General features: G+C 39.8%; 1 protein-coding gene across 8 annotated transcripts in view; it reads right to left on the reverse strand.

Annotated features, from left to right (window-relative positions):
• Positions 1-20,616: 20,616 nt before the first annotated feature.
• The window catches only part of pxylp1 (2-phosphoxylose phosphatase 1), a 221,004-nt gene continuing 217,229 nt past the window's right edge, over positions 20,617-24,391 (reverse strand). For all 8 annotated transcript variants that reach the window (XM_059947812.1, XM_059947859.1, XM_059947837.1 and 5 more), the window contains one exon: positions 20,617-24,256. In XM_059947812.1, coding sequence (XP_059803795.1) covers positions 23,325-24,256 — 932 coding nt within the window. In that variant the 3' untranslated portion in view covers positions 20,617-23,324. The remainder of the gene's footprint in view (positions 24,257-24,391) is intronic.

The following is a 24,391-nucleotide window of genomic DNA, read 5'->3' on the forward strand; positions in this document are numbered from 1 at the left end:
GAGGGAGGTACAGAGAACTGTGTTTTAGAGCTTGTTGATGAGAATGGAGGGTATGATTGAGTTAAATGCCAAGCTGTAATTAAAAAGAAAACAGCAGACTGACATAGGTAGTGCTTTTGTCCAATCATCCAAGGCCAAGTCAAGAGCATATATACTTGTATGTATGTGTGTATGCATGGATAGGTATATGTGTATGTATTACTGTTACATACCCTATTGGTATCTTGTGACTGTCTTATAACCATGATGTAATTGAGTATCTTGTGAGCATGATGTAGTTGTCTTGTGATGGCGGGGTGATGTAATTTTTCCGCCAGTGTGAGGTCACATGATGTAATTTTCCCACTGGTCTGAGGTCACATGATGGCATGTTCCAATAGATATATAAGGAAAAACCCCTGTTGTGATGCAGTTAATTCTTTGGTTAGTTTGTTAGTGAGTTTTGCTGCGTATTCGTCTCATGACGCAGTTTTGTTTTAAAGTGGAGTTTTACTTTCTGTTTTAAGGTGGAAATGTTATTGTTGGCAGTTTCACCAATCGCTGCCAGTTTTTGTTTGTACACCTTTATTTTACCGCTACAGTCTAGCATTAGAGAGTGAAGACCTTACCAAAGTACAGGAACCCAAAGGATTGCATGAAGTTGGTGGTGCTTGGCAGTTTTATAAAGGATCGACCTTATTGAATCTTTGTTCAGAAATAGTGTCCTGCTTCTGAGATAACCCCTGGAAGATCAGGAAGGTTTGTGCAGTGTTCACCCTCCAGCAGAAAGAAAGGTCAGTTCCTTTAAGCTGTTTTATTTCCTCCATTGTGAATCCTTTGGATAAAGCATCTCTCGGCTGGGATCAGCAGTAACGTCACATCTTCAAAGAAATCAGTTTTCAGGGAAGTCTCTCCTTACTGACTGCATAAATCACTTGGACTTTCGAATTGACCAATTTAAGACTGTATTTGAATTTACCACTTTAGGGACTATTCCAGAGTTTAGCTGTTTGTTAAATTGCTGTATAGCAGTTAACCCCCGGTTAAGTTAGTCATTTGTTTACTTTTCACTTTTGTTGAGCAGAGTTTAATAAATGTTTTTTTTTTATAAAACCTGACTCAATTCTACATTCATTGTTGCCGACCACTTAACAACATACATGTATCAATGAATGGGCATGCACTATGGTGGAAGAAATAGAAGTGTAGACTATTTTCTAAATGAAGAGAAAATTCAAAAATCTGAGGGCAAAGGGATTTGGAAGTCCTTATGCAGGACACTCTAAAGGTTAATTTGCAGTTGAGTCAGTGGTGAGGAAGGAAAATGTAATGCTAGCTTTCATTTCAAGAAGTCTAGAACATAAAAGCATGGATGCAATGTTGAAGTTTTTTAAGGCATTGGTAAGGTACTTGGAGTATTGTGAGCAGTTTGGTGCCCCTGATCTTAGAATGGATGTGCTGACACTGAGGAGGTTTCAAAGGAGGTTCAGAAAAATGATTCGAGGATAGAAATGCATATTATCCAAGGTATATTTGATGACTCTGTGCCTATAATGGAATTCAGAAGAATGAAGGGGGGATCTCTTGAAACTTATCGAATGTTGAAAGACCTTGAAAGAGTAGATTTGGAGAGGATGTTTCTATATAGTGGGGGAGTCTAAGACCAGAGGACACAGCCTCAGAATAGAGGAATGTTCATTTAGTACTGAGATGTGGATGAATTCCTTTAACTAGAGAGTGGTGAATCTGTGGAATTTGTCACCTCAGGCAGCCATGCATGCCAAATCATTGGGTATATTTAAGGTGGAAGTTGATAGATTATTGATTAGTCAGGGCATGAAGGGATACAGGGAGAAAGCAGGAGATTGGGGCTGACAGGCGAATGACCATCCATGATGAAATAAAATGACTCAAAGGGCTTATAGTCTGATGTTGGGAGAAGTGGGGATGGTAATTGTATGTTTAGATTCCATTGTTAAAAATAGTCATTATGTGAAATTTCTATGGTATGAATGCCATGTTAGAAATCTTCAGTATGTAAAGCAGCCTCTGCCTGAATATTGTCTTGGACTGAGTGCAACAAACTTCTTCACGGATGTAAGGGCAATAATGAAACGGCTGCGAATGGTTGGGCCAAGGCTATAGTCCTAAGGCTTGCTTGCAGAGACACTGAAGTCTGATCTCTTAAACACCACAAACATCTTACTTGTTCATTTAATAATTCCATCCATTGGAGTGTTTTCCTTTTGATACCCTTTAAGTTCAGTTTTACCAGGCTGCTTTGATGTCTCTCTCAGGAACTCAGCATGTCAAACAACATCTGTGGGAGCAAAGGGACTGTAATATTTTGGATCAAGACCCTGCAGCAGTCCCATTGAGTTCTTCCAGCAGTTATCGCTTTTTGCGCCAGATTCCAGCCTCTGTAGTCTCCTGTGTCAGCTCTCAGCCAAGTGTTGCCTTGATGTCAAAGGCATTCATTCTCACTTCATCTCAAGAATTCAGTTCTTTGGCTCATGTTTATTCAGGATCAGGTACACTCCCAAGAAATGTCTTGTGACATTTTGTCGTGTTAAAGGTTGATATTGAAGCAGTTATTTGTTGATGTTGTTGCACTTTTTGCAGTGGGAATGGCAAAGGTTGCATGTGTTCTTTTTCTAACACAGCCTTTCCCAACCTCAACGAGCACAGAAAGTCATGTGAACCATTTCCAAGTTTGTGAGTAGATATGTTATCTGTCACATATTAAGAAGTTATGGGATAGCTCAAATTCATTATTTTTGCAAGCTTGCAATGATTTTTTTCTACATTTTGAGGAACACTTTAAAATATTATAATTTGCAAATATATGTTGAAAAGCTGAAAACAAATTCCCTGTTATTTCTTCCACATGCACTTTCACATTCATAGTTGAGTTTACTTTAAACTTGAATAATATTTAAAATAAAATGATGCATTGAAAGTTGAATTTCTCTGCAATAACAATTCACAGATTATTTGTAAAGGACCACTCACTCTAGTTACAAGTGGATTCAAAATTCAAGATCCAATTAGTGATAACATTTTGATTCTGGAAATTATATATTAATCTAAATTGCAAATAGTTTTCCCGAAAATGCAATCTAGCTAGTGAAACTCATGTGAATGCATTGATCCCTCATTTAGAGCACTGAATTTTAAGAAATACTCTCAATTGACACTAAATGAGCTTAAAACTCGACATATGTCTTTGTGTATTCTGGAAACACAATACCAATATCATTTAATAACAAACATGCAAAGATGATGTTTAAGACATTTCATTAGGTAACTATTTCTAAACATGGATGTATGTGAATCTTAAGACTTTGTAAAGCCAGTGCAGTATCTTTTAACTTAATTTTAATAAAAGTTCTGGTATGTTTATTTTCCTTTTCCTCTAAGATTAATCTTCAGTACCTTTCAATTTCATTTCCACATGGACCTCTGTTTGATTTCATTGTCACAAGACTTCAGCTGTACACCTTCTTTCCTCTGATTGCATCTGAGAACCTTCTTCCTTTGGGACTGACTTTTCTGCGGCTGTAATTTCTCATTTTCTTCTCTTTACCTAATGCAGTTCTTAGCTTCAAATTAGAAACAAATGTTTCCATGAGATCTGACAATGTTTCCCCTGAATTTCCAAGGCCCACCTGCTCCTTCTGTGACTCGATGTCTGATTTGCAGCGTTACAACGGGATTGCACTGCTCCAGAGAACTATTATTCCTTTGCAGAACCTACAATTTCCACATATATAATATGTAAAATTAAAATAATTTCCATTTACAGATTTGCAAATTGTAAATACAATATATAGCTTAAATTAAATAGTATCTCATTACTTTTGAGCAAACGCAAAGGATTCTGATCCACTGCTTTATTGTTCAGTCATTAGAGAAGAATTTGGTCATGGCTGCCTGATTTTTTTTTCTCTCTCCTTTCTTTCGGTGGGGAAATTCAGGGTAATTGTAGCATTACAAAGGGTTCAAGGATTAAGATCAGAAAATTCAGTACAGGTGATAGGATCAAAACCAGGGCCTCATTAATCTTGATAGCTGACTGTGCAGTAAATTTATTTAGTCAGTAATCAAAAGTGCTCATAACCCCTGATTAAGATTTATCGAGTAGTTACCTTCATCATTCCTTTGCTCGTTATATTGTGGTTCATTTAATTTATGTTTAAATAATGAATAGAACTGGTTTAAGAGCAAAAATGGTATGTTGGTGAAATAGACTACTGAGCTTGAAGTCACAGAAATGTAATTGAAAAGCTCTGAGTTTCCCTGGAGCATTTAAATCTTCAAATTCTCATTTGCTACAGGACCAGTGGGGTGCATACTGTTATTGTGCAAAGCCAAACCAACAACATTGACTGTACCGTCTTTCCCACTTTCCCGAGCGTAAAGGTATTGGGTTTAATCTTCGTGAAGTTCTGGACTCCAGCCCTATCCAATGTGGACAACTAATGGTACCCTCACTAAAGGGAGGTTATCCTTCAGCCAGCAAACACGGGGAAATCTGCAGATGCTGGAAATTCAAACAACACACACAACATGCTGATGGAATACAGCAGGGTTTACAGCGCTTCTCCTTATAGATGCTGCCTGGCCTGCTGCGTTCCACCAGCATTTTGTGTGTGTTGTTATCCTTCAGCCACCTACTCTTCAAAGGCCAAATCACTTCCCTGTTTATCTTCATGGCTAGTTTAGCTGCCAATAGCTACTATTTGAGTGGTGGTTCTCCATTCCTACCAAGGGCGAGATAACCCCAGCTAGTGAAGTAGATAAAACACAGTTCATTTCGTTTTAGTGATACACATTTAAACTTAGATAAAATTCTTAACACACGTAAAACTCACAGATGATTTCTATCTTATAAAATATTTCCAAATTCCAAACCATTTCCTAAACACAGGTCCTATCAGTTGAAAACAAGACATACAAACAAGTGGCAGACAACCGACTTTTCCATCAGAGAAATCAAAGGCAGAGGAGTGGATTGTAGTCAACCTGTTTCTCTGTCATCTTCTTGCTGTTACTTGACTGTTTCTAAAAAGCAGGACTGCGCTCTAAAATTTATACTGTTTTATTTCTACTTGGTGACTTCACGCAGATGGTCTAAAAGCTTCTGGGAACAGGGATCTCAGACGCTCAAAATTAGTGCTGCAGGAGCTGACACTCTGAGTACACAAAGCTCCTAACTTTTGACAGATCGGCTACCTGATGTGTTAGGTTATGGTATCAGTCTGGTCTGCAAGCTTCCTTCAACTGAATGTGTTGCCAGTGTTATCTGGTTTGATCCAGGTCCAATTAACATCATCCTATTGTTTTACTCTGTACCTCTTGAGCAGCCACCCCATCATACACTGGGCCAGCAGCCAGTGCTCTCTTGTCAGTGCTGTTGTTTACAAAGCTGTCCCTTTAACTTCAGACTGATTATTACTTGCAATTTACATTAATAACTGAAGACCGGTTCTTGCTTATGACAAGAAGTTGAACAAAGGATATTGAAGAGTCTTTTAAGAGACTTTTGGATAGGTACGTGGAGCTTAGAAAAGTAGAGGGCTATGGGTAAGCCTAGTAATTTCTAAAGTAGGGACATGATGGGCATAGTTTTGTGGGCTGAAGGGCCTGTATAGTGCTGTAGGTTTTCTATGTTCTATGAATATTAGTTACTTTCCATCTCTTTACTTCACCCCTCTCCCTCACAGTTTCACTATCACCTTGTGTCTCTCCCTCCTCTCCCCACACCTGTTAAATCTACTCCTTATCTTTTATCCTCCAATACTGCTGGAGGGTCTCGGCCTAAAACGTCGACTGTACTCTTTTCCATAGATGCTGCCTGGCCAGCAGAGTTCCTTAGCATTTTGTGTGTGTCGCTTGGATTTCCAGCATCTGCAGATTTTCTCTTGTTTGTGAAATAATAATGGATGTGAGTTTAACTTACTCCAAATCAATTCTTGATCCTTTGAAGTGTTTGAGAGCTGAGCTTTGCAAAAAGGTCCCCTGGGCCCTGGACAGTGAATATTCATCACACACCTCCCTTGCTAAGTGAAGGCTTCTAGCTAGTCTTCTTCTTACGGAAATCAGATTACTGTGAAGAATCCTCTTGGGAGCAGACCAGCACCCCAACAACTGTTCCGGTAGGTTACTGGTGCTAGTAGAGCTCTCCTTAATCAGATGCTCAAAGTGTTGTGTCTGTGCAAAAATGCATATCAAATAAAAGCATGTATGCAGAAGAGTGGACAATGCGCATGTAAAGACGACGCATGCACAGAGAGCAGATCAATACATAGTGCCAAGGTAGGGGGGGAGGGTGTCATTGCTCTAAAAGAAATAGATTTATACATTACACTTCATTCCCCCCCAACCCTTTAGATTAATGCAACATAGACTGTACCAGCACAAAACATTCAATTTGCCTTTCATAAAACCATATTCCAAATATACATGCTTTTACAATAACAGTCCTTAACTAACTTCACAGTTCTGAAAGTTCAGTCTTTTGGGTGGTTGTCTGTTTCTTTCAGGATAGTACCTGTGGACCTGTGGAGTGACATCAGGTTTGGTAGATGTCTTGTCAACGATAATATTCTCATCATGCCCCTGGGCCTGTGGAGTGATATGAGGTTTGGTAGGTGTCTGGTCTAAAGCAACATGCTCGGTTCCCAGTGTCACATGCTATCAGTGACGTGAACATCACTGAGAAGTAAATTTGGTGACTGTAATGTATTTGTTTTATTTGATGCAATTGACTCGGGTGTGTTCTTCAGTTGTATATCTGGTATCTGGTCCACACATGGCAACTGGCTGAACCGTTTATTCTGCACTTCCCGCTGGAGGTCTGGTTTCAGGAGGACTATGTGAGATCTCGGGTTCCTGTTCATGAACAGCATTGCTGGTGTTTGATTTGTTTGTTGCATAAACAGAGTTACGATACGCAAAATGAAAGTTGTCCGCTTTGTGTGGTAGAGAAATATCCATCACTTTAATGGACTTCTTGAAGGTCTAGATAAATGTTTCAGTTAACCCATTCATTGCAGGGTGGTGAGGAGATGACTTGAAATGTCTGAAGCTATTTCTCTTCATGAACAGTCTGAATTCTTCTGATATGTATTCTGGTCTACTGCCACTCATAATTTGTTCTGGTAAACCGTTTCTGGTGAAGATAATCCTCAGAGCAGAGACAGTCTTTGCTGGGTGGTTGACTTCATTGGTATAACCTCCAGCCACTTTGAAGGAGCATCCACAGCAATCAGAAACATGGAGTCCATGAATGGCCCAACAAAGTCTTTGCCATTGTGACGATGGCCCCTCCCACAATGGTGCCTGTGGAGGATACATTTTGAACTTTTTGGCTTCCCGAACAGCTTTTGAACAAGTCTTCAATCGGTTTATTTATTCCCAGCCATCACCCGTATCTCCAGGTGAGACCCTTCATCTTGACTGTACCCAGACGTCTTTCATGCAGATTTTCTAACATTCTGGTGTGCAGTTTAGAAGGAACAACAACATGAGATCCACACATCAGTTTCTTTGACATACTGACATTTGGTCACGTCTCGCTGAGAACTCTGAAACATAGGGTTACCATGAGCTGTCCATCCTTGCATGGTGATTTCATAAACACTTGACAATGTCGGGACATTCCTTGTTTCTATTTGTGTTGTGATGCGATGTGGAACACTTCTACCAGGTCAGAGTATGAAGACTTTTCTTCTTCAGTTGCCAATAGTGGATAACGTGACTAGCCATCAGTGTTGCTGTGTTGTTTGGTACTCTTGAACTCTGTCATAAATATGGCTCCTAGGGAGAGTATAACCAGTTAGCAGTTATCACTGGAACTCCCTTCCTGGGATAGCTTTATTGCTTTATTGTCGACAAACAATTGATACTAGAGTGTACAATCATCACAGCGATAATTGATTCTACGCTTCGCGCTCCCTGGAGTACAAACTGATAGTAAATATAATAAAAATTTAAATTATAAATCATAAATAAAACACAGAAGAAGGAAAGTAAGGTAGTGCAAAAAAAACCCAAGAGACAGGTCCGAATATTTGAAAGGTACGGCCCAGATCTGGGTCAGGATTCGTTCAGCAGTCTTATCAGATTTGTAAAGAGGCTGTTCCCAAATCTGGCCATATGGGTCTTCAAGTTCCTGAACCTTCTCCCGGAGGGAAGAGGGGCAATAAGTGTGTTGGCTGTGTGGGTCATGTCCTTGATTATCCTGGCAGCACTGCTCCAACAGCGTGCGGTGTAAAGTGAGTCCAAGGATGGAAGATTGGTTTGTATGATGTTCACGATCTTCTGCACCTTCTTCTGGTCATGGACAGGACAACTTCCATACCAGGTTGTGATGAACCCTAGAAGAATGCTTTCTACGGTGCATCTATAAAAAATAGTGAGGGTTTTAGGGGACAGGCCAAATTTCCTCATCTTTCTCAGGAAGTAAAGGTGCTGGTGGGCCTTCTTGGCACTGGACTGCTTGGTTAGACCAAGTCAGGTCATTTGTGATATTGACCCCGAGGAACTTAAAGCTTTTGACCTGTTCCACCTGCGCATCACCGATATAGATGGGGTCGTGCAGTCTGCTACTCCTTCTGAAGTCAACAACCAATTCCTTCATCTTGCTGACATTGAGGGATAGGTTATTGTCTTTGCACCATGCCACCAGGTTCTTAATTTCTTCTCTGTACTCAAACTCATCATTACCCGAGATACGGCCTACAATTGTGGTGTCATCAGCAAACTTATATATTGAGCTAAAAATGGACCGAAGGGGCTGTTGATCTGTCAATAGCATAAACTTTTGTCTGTAGTGGTTGTGGTGGAACTTCATTATTCCCAATACTAGAATACTAGAATAAGGGCCTCTCAGTCAATCTGTGCATAGTTGCATTCTGCACTCGTCAGAGAGCATGAGGCAAATGTAATTGGACATTCTGATCCATCTTTCATAGAGTGTGACAAAATGGCTTCAATGCCATAAAGGAACACATTGTATGCCAGTCTGCATTTGCTTCATGTCCACAACCTGAGATTTCATTCTTGAAAAGCTCACATTTCTCTCTCTTTGCCTGAAGATCATACTCACTTGACCTGGTCAGCACTTTACCAAGGTTCTGGAGGTGCTCTTCATCATTTCTGCCGGTCACAATGATGCCATCAAGCTAACTTTCTGTTCCCAGGATATCTTGGAGTTTAAGTTTACCAATCCTCATCTCATACACCTTCTCATCAGCATTAAGTAGCTGTACCAGTCTCTGGTTAGCTAATCCAGTTAGATTTTTCTCATGCATTCATGTCCAAAAAGTGCTGACATATCACTTTTCAATAAATAAAGCTGTTACTGTTGCGTTTGGCATCCATAAGTCTTACTTACAGTCTGCCTTTGGGAGACACTTTTTCACCTGTGTAAGTCTTCACATCACTGAGGTCTTCTCTAAAGGTATCTTAGAAAACCATCTGTTGTAGTCAACCACTGGAATTATGGACAAAGATGACCCTGTATGAAGCTCCATTTTCAGTTTTACACCAGACATGTCTATTGTGACCTGTTTCATTAATACTATGCAGTTCTAGGCATGACAGTTCAGCTTTGTCAGACCTTATGTTGTCTGATTCTGTTTTACATTTGGAAATTTTATGCATTTGCTTAGTTTTGTGTTTGAGACTTTTCATTCGGTTGTGCTTTTTGTCTGCCTTGCTCATTCTCCTGTGTGACCCTGTCTGCAACATTTTCTGCAGACTTTTGCTTTGAACCAACAGCTATTTGCATCATGGGAGGGTTTGCCACATCGATAACATTTTTGGCTTTTTAGACTATTCAGGAGCATTTTGTGCATTTCACATTCTAACCTCCTTTTCTGTAGTTCTTCTGCATCCTTTGCTGCAGTCCTTAACAATATTTCAATGGTCAACCCCAATTGTAAGGTTAGGTCTCTTTCGGACAGTAGCCTCTGTTGAGTGCTTTGTCAATGCATGCCACATACAAGCCTGTCCTTTCCTACATCGGAAAGTCCATCTCTAAAGTGTTACGTATCCCGTAACTGGATAACTTACCAGCAAAGATAGAGAGGTCCGTTGAAGTCTGATATCACTATTTTCAAACGTTTTTATTTATAAAGGGGAAAAAAAGTAAGGTTAATGCAAACATTCAGATAATGCACGTCACCAGTACTCCATCTAAAGCGCGGGTATAGTAATAATCATCATTAAGAAGTAATCTCGGCTGTTGTCTAGGGGATAATATGTTTGTCCATTGGAAATATAAAAGTCACTCAGAAGTCTGCAGACTTTAGCCTTTTGAGGAATCGCTGGGTTTCGCGTGTTTTAGAGGGATCGGTGAAAAACGAAAAAAACTTGCCCGGGTCTTTATGAAGCCACTCCGTTAAATCCGGGGAGCATTGTTTTCCCTGTTGTTAGTTCGAAGTCCTTCTCGGTATTATCAGCCACCCGCTCCCCAGGCCAAAGGGGTTAGGAGCACACGTGGCATTGAGTGGCTTCCAGCTCTCACAGGAGCGTTGAGCGAGCGAGTTCTTCTGGTGCATCGCTAGGGTACTGCCTCCTGCAGTCCGCTTTTATCTTTACTTGCAGAGTTGTAGATGTCTATCAAAGTAGGGTGAGGCAATCTCCACCCCCACATTGCCCGAGGGTGTCCATGTCCATGGTAGCTGTCACGTAGCAGGGACACACAGGTGCCTTTAAGAACAATGGCCAGAACCGTTGCATTGTCTCTCACTTCCGAGACCCGAATTAATAGCGATCTTGCGATTCTCCGGAAGGAGGGGGTTGCTCCCGCTCCTTCGGCCCCTCAGAGCTGTGGTACCTTCATAACAAAAGTCACAGTACTGAGAAAGTTTAGGCAGTTCTGCAATGTATTCAGAAATGTTTTCATCTTTTGATTGGTTCCTTTTGTAAACTCTAAAGCTCTCAGCTATTACCAGTGGTTTAGGGCTCAAGTGATTGTAAAATTAAATTGCAACAATTTCATCAAATGTCTTCCTTGCTGGCTTTGCATGGATTACTAATTTGCGTAAGAGACTGTACGTTCTTGGGTCCATTAAACTAAGATGTGCATGGGCTTTCTTTTGCTTCTCCACATTGTGTTACAATACAGTTCAACCCTCTCGATATACAACTCCCAGTCATCATCAATGGTATCAAATTTGTCAACGTTCCTGACTGATGGCATCACTACATTATTTTCACTTTAAATTCAGCATGTCTTTCATTCTTATCCATTTTTCTTGTGCTGTTTAACTCTTACTGTTTCATCCCATAACTGTGATATTTTCTGACTTTCAGGTTTGTAGTCATCATCAATTTGTTGTGCCTTTGTACAACTACATATCGATTAAATAAAAGCACAGATGCGGGAAATGGCTTTAACTGGAGTATTCGCATTGCAACAAGAGAAACAACAATGCTCATGCTGCAGATTAATATGGGGGGGGGGCAGGGAGACACTGATCCAAATGTAATAGATCCATACATTACACAAAGAACTCACTGAGTACTCCCCAATGTAGGGGCTGCTGTGTGCTTTCCTTTTTAGAGTATTCACTTCCGTAATGTCAGCTGCACACATTTCTGAAACTTCAAAGGATTCATTCAGTTATAATTTTCTTCAAAAATTCATGACAATGACATATCAATGTCCAAATATTGTCTATATTACTCCATCTTTAAGATTTTCTACCTCACGTACAGATCTTGCCATTTCCTTGATGCAAATTTGGATCACTGTCTTTGTCAGCGTTAGTTCATCAGGTGTTCTGGTACTGTCTTTCACTGAGCTGAAGATAGTTAATTTCTTTCACAGGGATATTCACATTACTTTTGATTTGGTACTTGATTTTATACAAGCTTTCTGACAATTAGTCTTGGAAACAAGTTATTGATTGCGTATTGCTGTTTTCTGTTGCCTAAGAATTAGTAATCTCACATTTTAATTATACAATTATATTCATCAGTTACATGATTTCACAATGTAATAATATGCAATCATTTATAGAGGCAGGTTACTTCTCCATGTGTAGTGAGGTAAGAAAAGATACCATTCTCCTGTTGAGGATTCTGACTGTACTTTTAATCTGGTTAACCAGAAAACCATGTCAGAATACAGGGCTTGGTTATGAACCTCCCACTGGAGTGAATACCAATTGGTATGATGTAAGTTGGCTTTCTCATGCTCACCATACAATCTCTTAAGTTTCTTCCTATTTTGGTGATTCTGGACATTGGGCATAATTGCTCAATTCCTTCCCTTTTACTTTGTTAGCACTGAGAAGAATTGACACGTCATCGTAGGTTTTGTGTTTTCTCAGAAAACTTTAACTGAGCAAGGATTACCCAGTCTATTCTGTCAGACCAAGGGAGTTTGTCAACTAAATATACAGATTGCTCTCATAATATTAAAGATAACATGAGTGACATTATTAGTAGGCTTAGTGGTCCTACTCATTGCATTGCAGGAGTACCACATATTAATATACAGTATGCCAAAACCCAGATGATAAGTGATTAGCAAAACTCATCGAAATAGTCTAAAAAAACACATCTGAACAGAAACCAGGAAATCTTAGGCTGGAGTCTCTGACAGCAGTTGTGGTAAAGTTATTGGAAGATATTCCAGCGGATCAGCAATTCAAGTATTTGAGTAGTTATGGACCGATTAAGCATAATCAGCATGGCTTTGTGCATGGTAGTTCATGTCTAATCAATCTTAAAGAGTTTTTTGAGGAAGTTACCAGGAAAGTAGATGAAGGCAAGGCAGTGGATGTTGTCTACATGGACTTTAGCAAGGCATTTGACAAGGTCCTGCTGGGGGGCTGGTCAGGAAGGTTCAGTTGCTTGGCATTCAGGATGAGGTAGTAAATTGGATTAGACATTGGCTTTGTGGGAGAAGCCAGGGAGTGGCAGTAGAAGGTATTTTCTTTGACTGGAGGCCTGTACCACAGGGATCGATGTTCTGTCCTTTGTTGTTTGTCATCTACATCAAAGGTAATGCAGTTAAGTGGATCAGCAAATTACAGATATCACTAAGATTCGTAGTGTAGTGGACAGTGAGGAAGGCTATCATAGCCTGCAGCAAGATCTTCATCAGCTAGAAAAATAGCAGATGGAATTTAATGCAGACAAGTGCGAGGTTTCGCACTTTGGTAGGACCAGACGGGATAGCATTTAACAGTGATTGGTAGGGCACTGAAGAGTGTGGTAGAACAAAGGGATCTGGGATTACAGGAGCATAATTCATTCAACATAGTGTCACAGGTAAATAGGGTCGTAAAGAAAGCTTTTGGGACATTGGCTTCATAAATCAATGCATTGAGTACAGAAGGTGGGATGTTATGTTGAAGATATAAGATGTTGGTGAGCCCTAATTTGGAGTAGTGTTTGCAGTTTTGGTCACCTACCTGCAGAAAAGATGTAAACAAGGTTGAAAGAGTGCTGAGAAAATTTACAAGGATGTTACAAGGAGGACCTGAGTTTTAAGGAAAGATTGAAAGGGTTTGGACTGTATTCTTTAGAACAGAAAAGATTGAGAGGAGATCTGACAGAGGCATACAAAATTATGAGGCGTATAGATAGGGTAAATGCAAGCAGGCTCTTTTCCACTGAAGTTGGGTAGGTCTACAACCAGAAGTCATGGGCTAACGGTGAAAGGCAAGAAGTTTAAAGGGAACAAGAGGGGAAACTTCACTCAGAGGGTTGTGTGAGTGTGGATTGAGCTGCCAGCACAAGTGGTGCATTTGAGCTCAATTTCAATGTTTAAGAGAAGTTTGGATAGGTACATGGATAGCAGGGATAAGGAGTGCTATGGTCACCATGCAGGATGATGGGAGTAGGCATTTTAAATGGTTTTGGCATGGACTATTTGGACCTAAGGGACTGTTTCTGTGCTGTACTTGTCTCTGACAATGTAACACTTTGTAGGGCTTAGAAAACCTATGATTACATCACCAGTTCAGAAGAAATGGCAGCAGAACAGGCAGAAATGTTATACATAGTATTTCCATCTTTCTCCTCCTGGTAGGTTTTTTACCATTGTATAACATAACACACAGATATACAGTAGTATGACAGATTAGTTTGACTAAAAAACTCAAAGATGTAAAACAAGATGGTATAAAGGCATCATTAGCATATGAACAACATATTTCCAAAGTACATTATATAAAGTCTTAAGAACCATATTATGAAAAGTTACCCATGGTACAAATTAAATTTGTAACATCTAAATTGGTAAGTGAAAAATGTTTGTTGACTCAACTTCCCATGGGATTGAGTTACTTGTCTGATTATTTGCAACAGACCACCCTCCACCCCCCATCCACCATATCAAGATGAGGTGAGAGACATGCAAATCCATAGGTTACATTAGTGATCAGGACTAGGCAAAAGTGAGGAGTGAGGATAACATGATCAGGGCAGTCCCTGCTGTTCATTCTTGCAGGGTTGCGGAGGAATAGGTTAAAAGGGCAAATACAAGGCAGTGCATAGCAAAGCAGATATACCAGAGATAATCCATGGTAGTGCAGATCCATAGTAATGGAGATAGTCTTAGAAGTGGAGTCATTATACAAAGTGCAGAAGTCAACAAACTTCAGTCCATATAAGCTTCAACATTTCACCAGAAGGAGCACCATAGGAATAATAATTCCAATGGCAGGGAATTGTCTGTTGTTTCATATGGCAGGTGTTTTTCTCTTCATACTTCTAATTGGTTTTGGTCAAACCGCTCCTAAAACTCGTGACCACATTGATGGACTTTGTCAAAGCAATCTCGGATCTTGGTGAGAGAGCATATTTGGATCCAGTGGAAGATGCCCTGTGTTGGGGAACCATAGGAGCAAGCTAGGGTTTGTCAGGCACCCCATCGGTGCAGTGTTTGCACTGTTTTTCCATTTCCATTGGGAGACTGCAAAAACAATCTTTCACCCAATTTAAAGTACTACTAATCCACCTAGAAACCGCTGCTGCAGAAGTTTAATTTGCAACATCTGGAAAGGTCTTAGTTATTGTTTCAGCTATACAGTTAAGCCAGTCAGGGGCTTGGGGTGGGTCTGCAAAGGAAACTTGTGAAATGAGATGCCTTACTTGTCTGATTGTATCAGTTCATTTACTCTAATTGTGTATTAAGAAATATTCTTTTGATTTGACTGATTTCTTCTAGCCAATGTTGATGAACACCAACTCCTTCCATTCAGGGCAGAAAGGAAATCTGGGTAAATAAAATCAACTAAAATCTCTAAAAATTTGGTTGGACCCATGAGTTTCAGTTGACTAGGGAGGAAAATATTTTCATTTTATCTTACCTTCTTCTTCAGTGCATCTTTCCATCTTATCTACTCATGGAAAAACTGGACCAATGGCTTCACAGAACCAATTAGAAAATAAACCCGTAATGCCAAAAATTGCAATGTTACAATAGAGTGGAATAGTGGCCACAGTTGGAGTAATGGAAATGTCTAAAATCGTTGTAGTTAGTATGTACATATACTTGTTGGCCAGAAAGTGAAAGTGCAGTGCGATATCTGTCTAATATAGAAGAGTCATCATTAAAAATAGTTTTTCATATCGTTTTAGTCTAACAGTTTCAATGTCGTGTCTCCATGAATGGGACCATTCAGTGACATAACAGTCTCTACTTCTCCTCAGTGTAGAGGGATTCCTCCATTAGTCTACCTTCAATCTCTGAGCTGGGACCTTCCAGTTTTGTTAGGGTGTCACTAATTATTTTCACAAGTGATTCTTTGCCTTCCCATGTATTGTTGTTCATTTCGTCCGCGATGCGGCCTGAGTGAACGATTAAGTGGATGGGAACAATTACGGCAAAGTTTGAGGATTCCAGTGTATTAGTTCACATATGTCCAAGCAGTAAGGGCCATTTTGGGATATTTAAATTAGAATCATCATTGCTTGTAGATCTTCTCAATCTAATATTCTCTGAGTCAATAAGTTATATACTACAAGTAAATTACAGCAGGAGCACCATTTCTTTCTGGAATTTGAGTATTTTTTGCTATGAAAGCAACAAGGCCTTTCAAGTGTAGTGCCCTGGCAATGTACCTATGAGATATTCTCCAAGTGAATTGGAATTTTTACCTATCCTTTTAGATTTAAATATGTATTTTATGTTTTCAATACATTTCAACCTTTCCCACCGGTATATTAGGGGTTCTGTGGTGGATCCATATACCAGTCTAAAACAAGATTTGCACTCATTCGCGGGGGGAGAATCCTGCTGGGGCAGCTTTTATGCTATCTATGGATATATGTTTGTTTCCCCTCCCGGTCCAGATTACAACAGTCCAATCATTGATAACTTGGGTAACAAGATGAAGATGTTTCCATTTAGGATGGGAATTGGGTCAGAATTGCTTTTATGGAATTTCTTTTCTTGGATCCAGTCTCCATTTTGTGGTCTCCAAACGTTCTGTTGGGTTATTTGTTGTCTCTTGAATCCCCATAAACTCTCTCAATTCCTTGAGGAGAGTTGAATCATGTTTAGGCGGCGGTTGGCCTGAATTAATGAGTAGAGGTGTATTTAGGTGGGCACTGTACACTAGGAAATAAGGCACAACATTCTTATGTACACCTATTTGCATAATTATTTGGCCAATTGCTTATGTACTTTAGGGACAAGTGTAGACCACTTTCAGCCTCTAGAGTTGACTAATATTACCAGGCCTCACTTAATCTCTTGATTCCTTCGCTCCACTAATGCGACTTGATTGAGGATGGAATGGAGTGCTGTCCTCCACTTGCCTGTTTGTTCACAAATAGACTGAAAGCCTTTACCAGTGAAAAAAGACCCATAGTTGCCATATACAGTATGCATGCTGGGATGTCAGTATATGGGAATATTGGAGGGTTTTGGAGAGCTGTGACAGTTGCTGCCTCACTACAAGAAGTCATGGAATCTAATCACGTATATCCCTACAAGGATCGTTCATCACAATTGTATATTTATTAGGTTTTCGATTTGCCTTGGGATGCCAGAAATAGGTCTACATAATCAGTTTGCCACACCTGCATTGGAACGGCTGGTTTTATTTCTCTTATAGGTGGTGGTCTTGTGAGTGCCCCTTTATTTTAGGCCAGACATTTTTGATAATTTGCAACAAATTGCTCTCAATCACTCAAAATGTAACATCAGCAGCAAAAAAATAGCCAATTTTGCATGAGTGGCTTGTCTGCCACCATGATTGTGTCCGAATCCTTGGTGGGCTTCTTGAGTCAGTGTTTTCCGCTCGTGGGCAGGAGAACTGACTTCACTCGTGCTTACCTTCATCATTAGCTTCATATTTTTACTCTGCTGGAAACCCTTTGGGATTGGGAATAGTAGCATCTAAGAGATTTCTTAAAATATTACTGTGGTTATGTTTTATTTGTTGCTTAGTTACTCCCAAAACCCTGAGCTCCCGTGTTGTGGTAAGGTCCATCCCAAAAACTTGTTTTGCTTGCTCTTCAGCTAGTTTATCACCATGGCTGTGTAAAAGGCCTGCAGTAAATCCCAGGATGTGTAACATCTGTGCTAATGGTCTAAACAATAATAAATCATAAATATTCTTCCAAGTGGACAAATGTGGAAGCAGTTTACCTCTGTGTGTTCTTCATCCAGTAGTTGACCAGATGGGAAGATTTCTTTCTCTTGCATTATTAAAGTCAGTACATTCCAAGACTGGTTCTATAATATTTATTTGTTTTAGAAATAATTTTAGGGTGTTTGTCTCTGCAAATTGATCTGTATGATTCCCTAAACAGGGATTCCCAATCTGGGGTTCACAGACCCATGAGTTAGTGGTAAGCGTTCGTGGCATAAAAATGGTTGAGAGCCCTTGCCCTTAAGGATGAGCTTGCAACTCATGAGGTTCAAATTCAGTTTCTGATGAAAATTTCCTTTCATAATTCCTGTATCTATCAGTAATTGAGCAGATCCATCTTTCTGGATTTTCACTGTAATCCATCATAGTACCATATTTGAGAATAGTGCCCTAAAGAATGTTGTGCTACATTGGGTCATGGAGAAGATGATTCTACATCCTCTACTGCAGGTCAGGATTGCAAATCACGGCTCTCAGGAACATATTCCCACTTTAAGGTGTCATCTTGTAAAAGTGGTTGCCATTTCCCATATCTAGTTATGGTAGCTCTCTGTTCATTTGTTGTTAATTTGCTATGCATACTCTGTATGATAATTGGTCTGTCTTCTTGCAGGGGTCTTCCTGTAATAAATGTATAGAATACCATAGTAAGACAACGTTCTAAGGCAAGAAATTTTTGTTCTGTTAGGATGAAATTATGAGGCATTGTGTATGTGGGCTTGTATGTCTTCTGTCTTGTTTTAACAGATGGCTCTAGCAGATTTTAAAGAAACATTAATTCACAGAACAAGAAATTTTGTTTGGTCTCTTGTCTGAAGACTGATTACTTGTTGAATTGCATTAATTGATAGCTCTAGTGCCACATTTTGCAGCGTACATCTGTCATATAATGGGTTTGACAATTGAGCACACTCAGGTTTGAAAGATATTTCAATAGGCCGTGGAACCAGGATTCAACCATTTTATGGTACCAGTTGGAGTGCTGTAGCACTTGTTGATAGTCACTTAGTTGGACTACTGCTAAATTATAACTCTTCCTAAAATAATATGTTTGCTATAACGTGACCATTTTGGGTGCCAACTACGATAGTATTATGTTTGCTATCTGTGAAGTTCTGAACTCAAACAAAAACCTTAAGCCCTATCTGATGTAGGTAGCTATGGGTACCCTTACTAAAGGGAGGTTATACTGTAGCACTTACTCTCAAAGACTAGTTCACTTCCCTGTTTAACCTCCACAGTGGGTTTAACTGCCAATATCCACTATTTCAGTTGTGGGTCCCATACTCCCTACCAAGGAGGAGATACTTCTAGCTAGTGAAGTAGTTTAAACACCGGTCATTTATTTGTAGTCATACATATTTAAATTTAGGAAAAAATTCTTGAAAAACATTTAAAAATCAGAAGAGTTCTATCTTATAAAAGATGTCCGAATTACAAATAATTTTTAAAACACAAGGATTTACAAAACACAGGTACAATTCCTATAAATTAAAAATACATACCATTGAATTAGAGACAAACAAGACATCCATCATATAAATTGAATGAATTCTATTCACCCCATCTTTCTGAAACTCATCTTGTCATTCCTTGACCATTCTCAACAATCCTGACTACTCTCTAACATCCATGGTGTTTTTTTTTTCACTAATTGAGTGAATTCACACAGATGGTCTAAATGCGTCTGCAGACAGAGATATCCGACACCCAAAATTAATGCTGTTAGGACTGATTTGCTGAGTACACATAACTCCCAAATATTGATAGATCAGCTATTTGGTGCGCTAAGTGATGGTATCAGCCTGGTCTGCAATTTTCCTTGAACTAAATTACATCCAATGTTGTCTGGTTTGATGCAGGCCTATTAACATAACTCCATTGTCTTATACTGCATCTCTTGAGCAGCCTGTCCCAATGCTGTGGACCAGCAGGCTGGGCACTACAGTGTTGTTCATTTGCAAAGCTGTCCTTTTAACTTCAGACTGACTATTGCTTGCAAATTACATTAAGAACTGAAGACTGAAACTTTTTTATGACAAGAAACTGAGCAAGGAATATTGGTTTGTAATTGAACTTACTCAAAAATAACTCTTTCACCCTGTAAGTGTCAGCTGCTGTGATGAAAAAGCCGAGCTTGGCAAAAGGCCCCTTGGGTCCTAGACAGTGAATGTCCATCACACTATGTCAACCTCAAATATTAACCTCACTTTTGAGCAATGGCTACTTGCAAAGATGTATCCACAACTTAGCAGGGGATTTTGGTAAATGAAACTCAAAAAGCTTTCACATGGAATAATATATATGTTGAAATTGGTTAGATAATTCTTATCATTGCAGTTGCATCCACACCAAAGAAAAATACCTCTCCACAAGTAGGATTAAGAAGCGTAAAATGTCTCCAAAGCACAGACTTCTTAATAACCTAGTAAGATTAAGTTAAAGGGAAAGATGGCCAAATTATCTTTATTTGAGAGCCATTACAAACTGAAAGCAAACGCCGCATGGCTCGAAAGGAAAATGATTCAGAAACTCTAAATTAGCAAAATATTCTGAAAAAACACAAGAGGACAAGCTGTACCATCTAACATTTTAAAAGAATTTGTTGGGTTTACCAGTGTTTCGTTGATTTAAATTTATAGGGCCAGCCATTCTTCAACATGAGAAATGTTAAGACATCTGGAGATCACAGAGAGAGTGTATTGGGTGACAGTTTGAAAGCTGATTGGGAGAGAAGACTAATGAGTAACACTACAAGGAAATTTAAGAGAGAGAACTGTAAGTGGGGAGAGCAGATCTTGAAAGGCAAGGGTGTTCAGAACATGTAATCCCTCTCCTCCCTTCCACACCCAACCATGATTTTAATTATGGGATGGGATTGTTGGAGAAGTAGTAAGTAGAGAGAAGTGAGCTCATGAGAAGATTGTGGGAAGCAAAAGTGATGCTTCTAGTGTATTTTATAAGTTATCCTTTTTTCAAATATTGTTGTTGCTGATAATTATTTTCAGTCCCTAATTTTCTTTGATTAGTGGAAGTGAGACACCTCCTTGTAAAGCTACAGTTATTTGCTGAAAATACTTCTGAAATGGTGAATGTGGAATTTCACAATTTAGAATAATCAATAATGATAAATGAATGGCAGCATGCTTGAAAGCCAGGATGCTGTGTGAATTTAAAAAAAAATCTGCAGGCGATGGTTTTCTAATACATCTTTTGCCTTCTTCCTTTTTGGCAATGGAGGCTATGAATTTTTGAAGATGCTGTGCTTGCTGCCTGGCCAAGTGACTACAGTGTATTTTGTTGTGAGGTGTTGGTGGAGAGGATAAACATTGCAAATGGTTGATGGAGTGCCTGTTATTGGATGTACATACTTTCAGGCAAGTGATGTCTGTAACTGCAATGACCAGCGTCCATCTGCTCCATCGTGCCCGTAGATGGTGGAAAGGCATTGGTTTGTCTTGAGGTTAATGATTCACAACAGGACGCATACTCCTGAGAACACAATACTTATGTGGCTGACCTAGATGAACCTCTGGTCAATAGTAATTTCCTCCCGTGTATTCAGCCATTGAATGTCAAGGAAAGACTCTTGGTAAATATAGTCATTACCTGGCAGTTCAATGTCAGCAATGCAACTTGCTTATCAAACCATGACTGAATATCATCTCATCCTTGGACTGGGGGTTTACATATAATATTCAACATTGTTTGCACAGTGCTACTTCTGAGCTCATCAGGGAATGAGATTTTTTTCAAGCACTTAAAGATGGTAAGCTAGCTTTGGACACTGAACTGAGAGGTTTTGTCCTGACCCCAAGTAACTATATCCACCTTCCTTTATATATGTTAAGACTCAAGTTTATTTGTCACATGCACATCGACACATGCAGTGAAATGTATCATTTGTGTTAACAACCAACACAATCAAGGTCATGTTGGAGGCAGCCCACAAGTGTTGGCACACATTCTGGCGCCCATATAACATGCCCACAATGCTTGACGGAACAACACGGAACACAATAAGCAACAAACAACAACAGCAAAAATAAGCACAGTTCCTCCCTCCCAACCACACACATTCACAGTCCTGTGTTCCCAGGACGGTCCTGGAGTGGACAAAATCTTGGGCCAGCAAACACTGGGCTTCAACCTCCCCAACAGAGATTCTCAGATTTGGTTCCAGCCAACAGGCTTCTACTTCTGGACTTCTGATTCATCTTCAGGCCTCGGTAACCTCAGGAGATACCCATCCCCAAACACCAAGCATCTTTATAAGTTTACCATTGAAGTGTTTTCCCACTGCAACCCATTCACTTAAAGACTTACAAGAGTTTATTTGTGCCACACTTCAGGTGAGGTGAGAGTAATTTCTTTTGATGTCAGGACAGTATTTTGGTCAGTGTTTGGACCAAGGCTGTGATGAGATCTGAAGCTGATTGGTCTTACTGGTGTCCAGACTGACTGAGCAGAATAGTGTTGAGTAGGTGCCATTTGATAGCACTGTTGACAATATCTTCTATCACATTGCTGATCAGTTGGGCATCAATTAACGCATGGGAGTGCTACAAAGGCAAACAGTGATGATGGAACTTGGAGATTAAGTGATGTGAGAGTAAATTGGAGAAGCCAAGGAGATGATTGGGATGCTAAAGATAAATTTGGGAAAAGATCCAAGGTACTTTGAGGAAATTGTTAGGAGTTGGAGCAATGACTATGGATGAGAAGAAGAAAGAAAACAGTTTGAATTAGATGGACATTACAAACTCCTCAGCAACAATCCTAGAAGGTCTGAACCCTTTAACCATTTACAATGAAGGCTTCAGGCCTCTGTTGAAGACCAGTTTCAATGCATGAGGTCTGATTTTGATCCCTGATACACAATACTAAGTGGTATCATTTGTGTGTTGTATGCTGTTTGATTAATGAGACTCTGCTTTCCCAGCAATGTCTGTCTGTATCCACTTCACAATCAAAAAAGATCCAGACTGGAATTGGAGATATGAACTATATGTTAACCAAATGCTCTTTTTTGCTTTTAGTTAAAATTCACATGCAAGACACCTGCATAAAGATGTGCTACTATGCTTATAGACTTAATAGAGGAGTACATGATGATAAGAGGCATGGATTGAGTGGCTATCCAGAGACTTTGTCCCAGGATGAAAATGGCTAATTTGAGGCTGTGTAATTTTATGGTCATTGGAGGGAAGTATAGAGGCAAGTGTTTTGTTTTACACAGACAGTGGTGTGTGCATGGAATGTGCTGCCAGGAGAGGTAGTAGAGGCAGATACATTAAGGACATTTAAGTGATTCATACAGAGCACATGGATGATAGAAAAATAGAGGACTATGTGGGACAGAAGTGTTAAACCGATTTTAGAGCAGGTAAAAAGGTTGGCACAACTCTAAGGGCCAAAATGCTTGAATTGTGCTGTACTGTTCTATGCTAGCTAATGGATAGGTTACGATGTTCATTTTAGCTCATAAATAATCTGACATTGTGAAACAAGGCCAAACCTAGATTATTAATTACTGTAAGTTGCTGGAATGCAGCGTTATGCTAACTGTGGCAGACCAATCCACACGATCTTTTGTTATCACTAGAAATAAAATAACTCTATCGAAAATGAATATTCTAATCAAAAAGGTATCACCTGTAATAATTAAAACACATAACACATAGCATTACATGGAATTATCACCAGCTGAAATATTCAGAACACCCTTCTATGGCATGCATCATAATAATTTGTGCTGTTAAAAACTTTAAACACATCCTTCCTTACAAAATTTAGAAAATTTTCAAAGGGACAGAGCTGTTGTTTGGAATGTGCTTTTTGTCCAGAACAGAATGAGGTTTGGAATGTGACATCATCACCATTATAAAGAATGCGCACAAAATTCTTCTTTTTGTCCTTTCCATTTTGCCAGATTTCAAAGATTAATCGGGCAGCAAATCGAGGGAAATTGGCATTGGTAATGCCCAGAGCACTGAGCAGAGGTGCCACTGTGACATCATGGGCAGAATAGAGAGCAACTATCTCATCCTTTCTTCCTTGGGCAATCCGTTGCATGCGAGTGACAGTCTGGTTTAAAATCGGATAGGTTGCAAGCAGTGCGTATTTATAATACAGTCTCCTTCTCTGTCTGTCTCGCTCATCCTCCAGCTGATGCGCCTTGATGGCTCTGAAGTGGTCCAAGCTAATGCAGCCATGTTCAGTGCATGGAAATGAGACGTTGTGGCAAAAATGGCACAGCAGTGAATCAATGGGATTAGCTGCTCTTAGCTGCCTTGTAGGAACCCCAACAATCTTGGCCATATCGATGTATGTCCGTTCCAGCAGGCTGTTCTTAACTCGCAAGTTGTACTGACGTCGTTGCTCTTCCTCCAAATAGTGGTTGCGCATGGGGCAGTCACAACTGTTGGAGCAGAAAATGGTGCTCCACTGGTGCCGAATGCGTATTTTTCCCCAGTCAAATTTCGGCAGTAGACTGTACAGTAGAGCAAGCCCGCTTTCCAGTGTCCGGCTCTTTCCCGTAGATTCCACATAGAGTTGCTTCATTGTCCAGTTGTCAGGAAGCAGCTTGTGTTTCTTAATATATGTGTCATGAAGGTGGTCTCCATTCAGTAGATGCTGGACAACACCTGTAAGCAAACAATACAGGATTGAAGAGAAACATTCGTACCATCGGATTCAGTGGCAAGACTTTATCATCTTTACCTTTGTTCATATCAGATACACAGTTTATGCTACCAAAAATGTTATTCAATGCAAAATAT

Source organism: Hypanus sabinus, chromosome 2 (assembly GCF_030144855.1).
Source record: "Hypanus sabinus isolate sHypSab1 chromosome 2, sHypSab1.hap1, whole genome shotgun sequence".
Taxonomy (NCBI): Eukaryota; Metazoa; Chordata; class Chondrichthyes; order Myliobatiformes; family Dasyatidae; genus Hypanus; species Hypanus sabinus.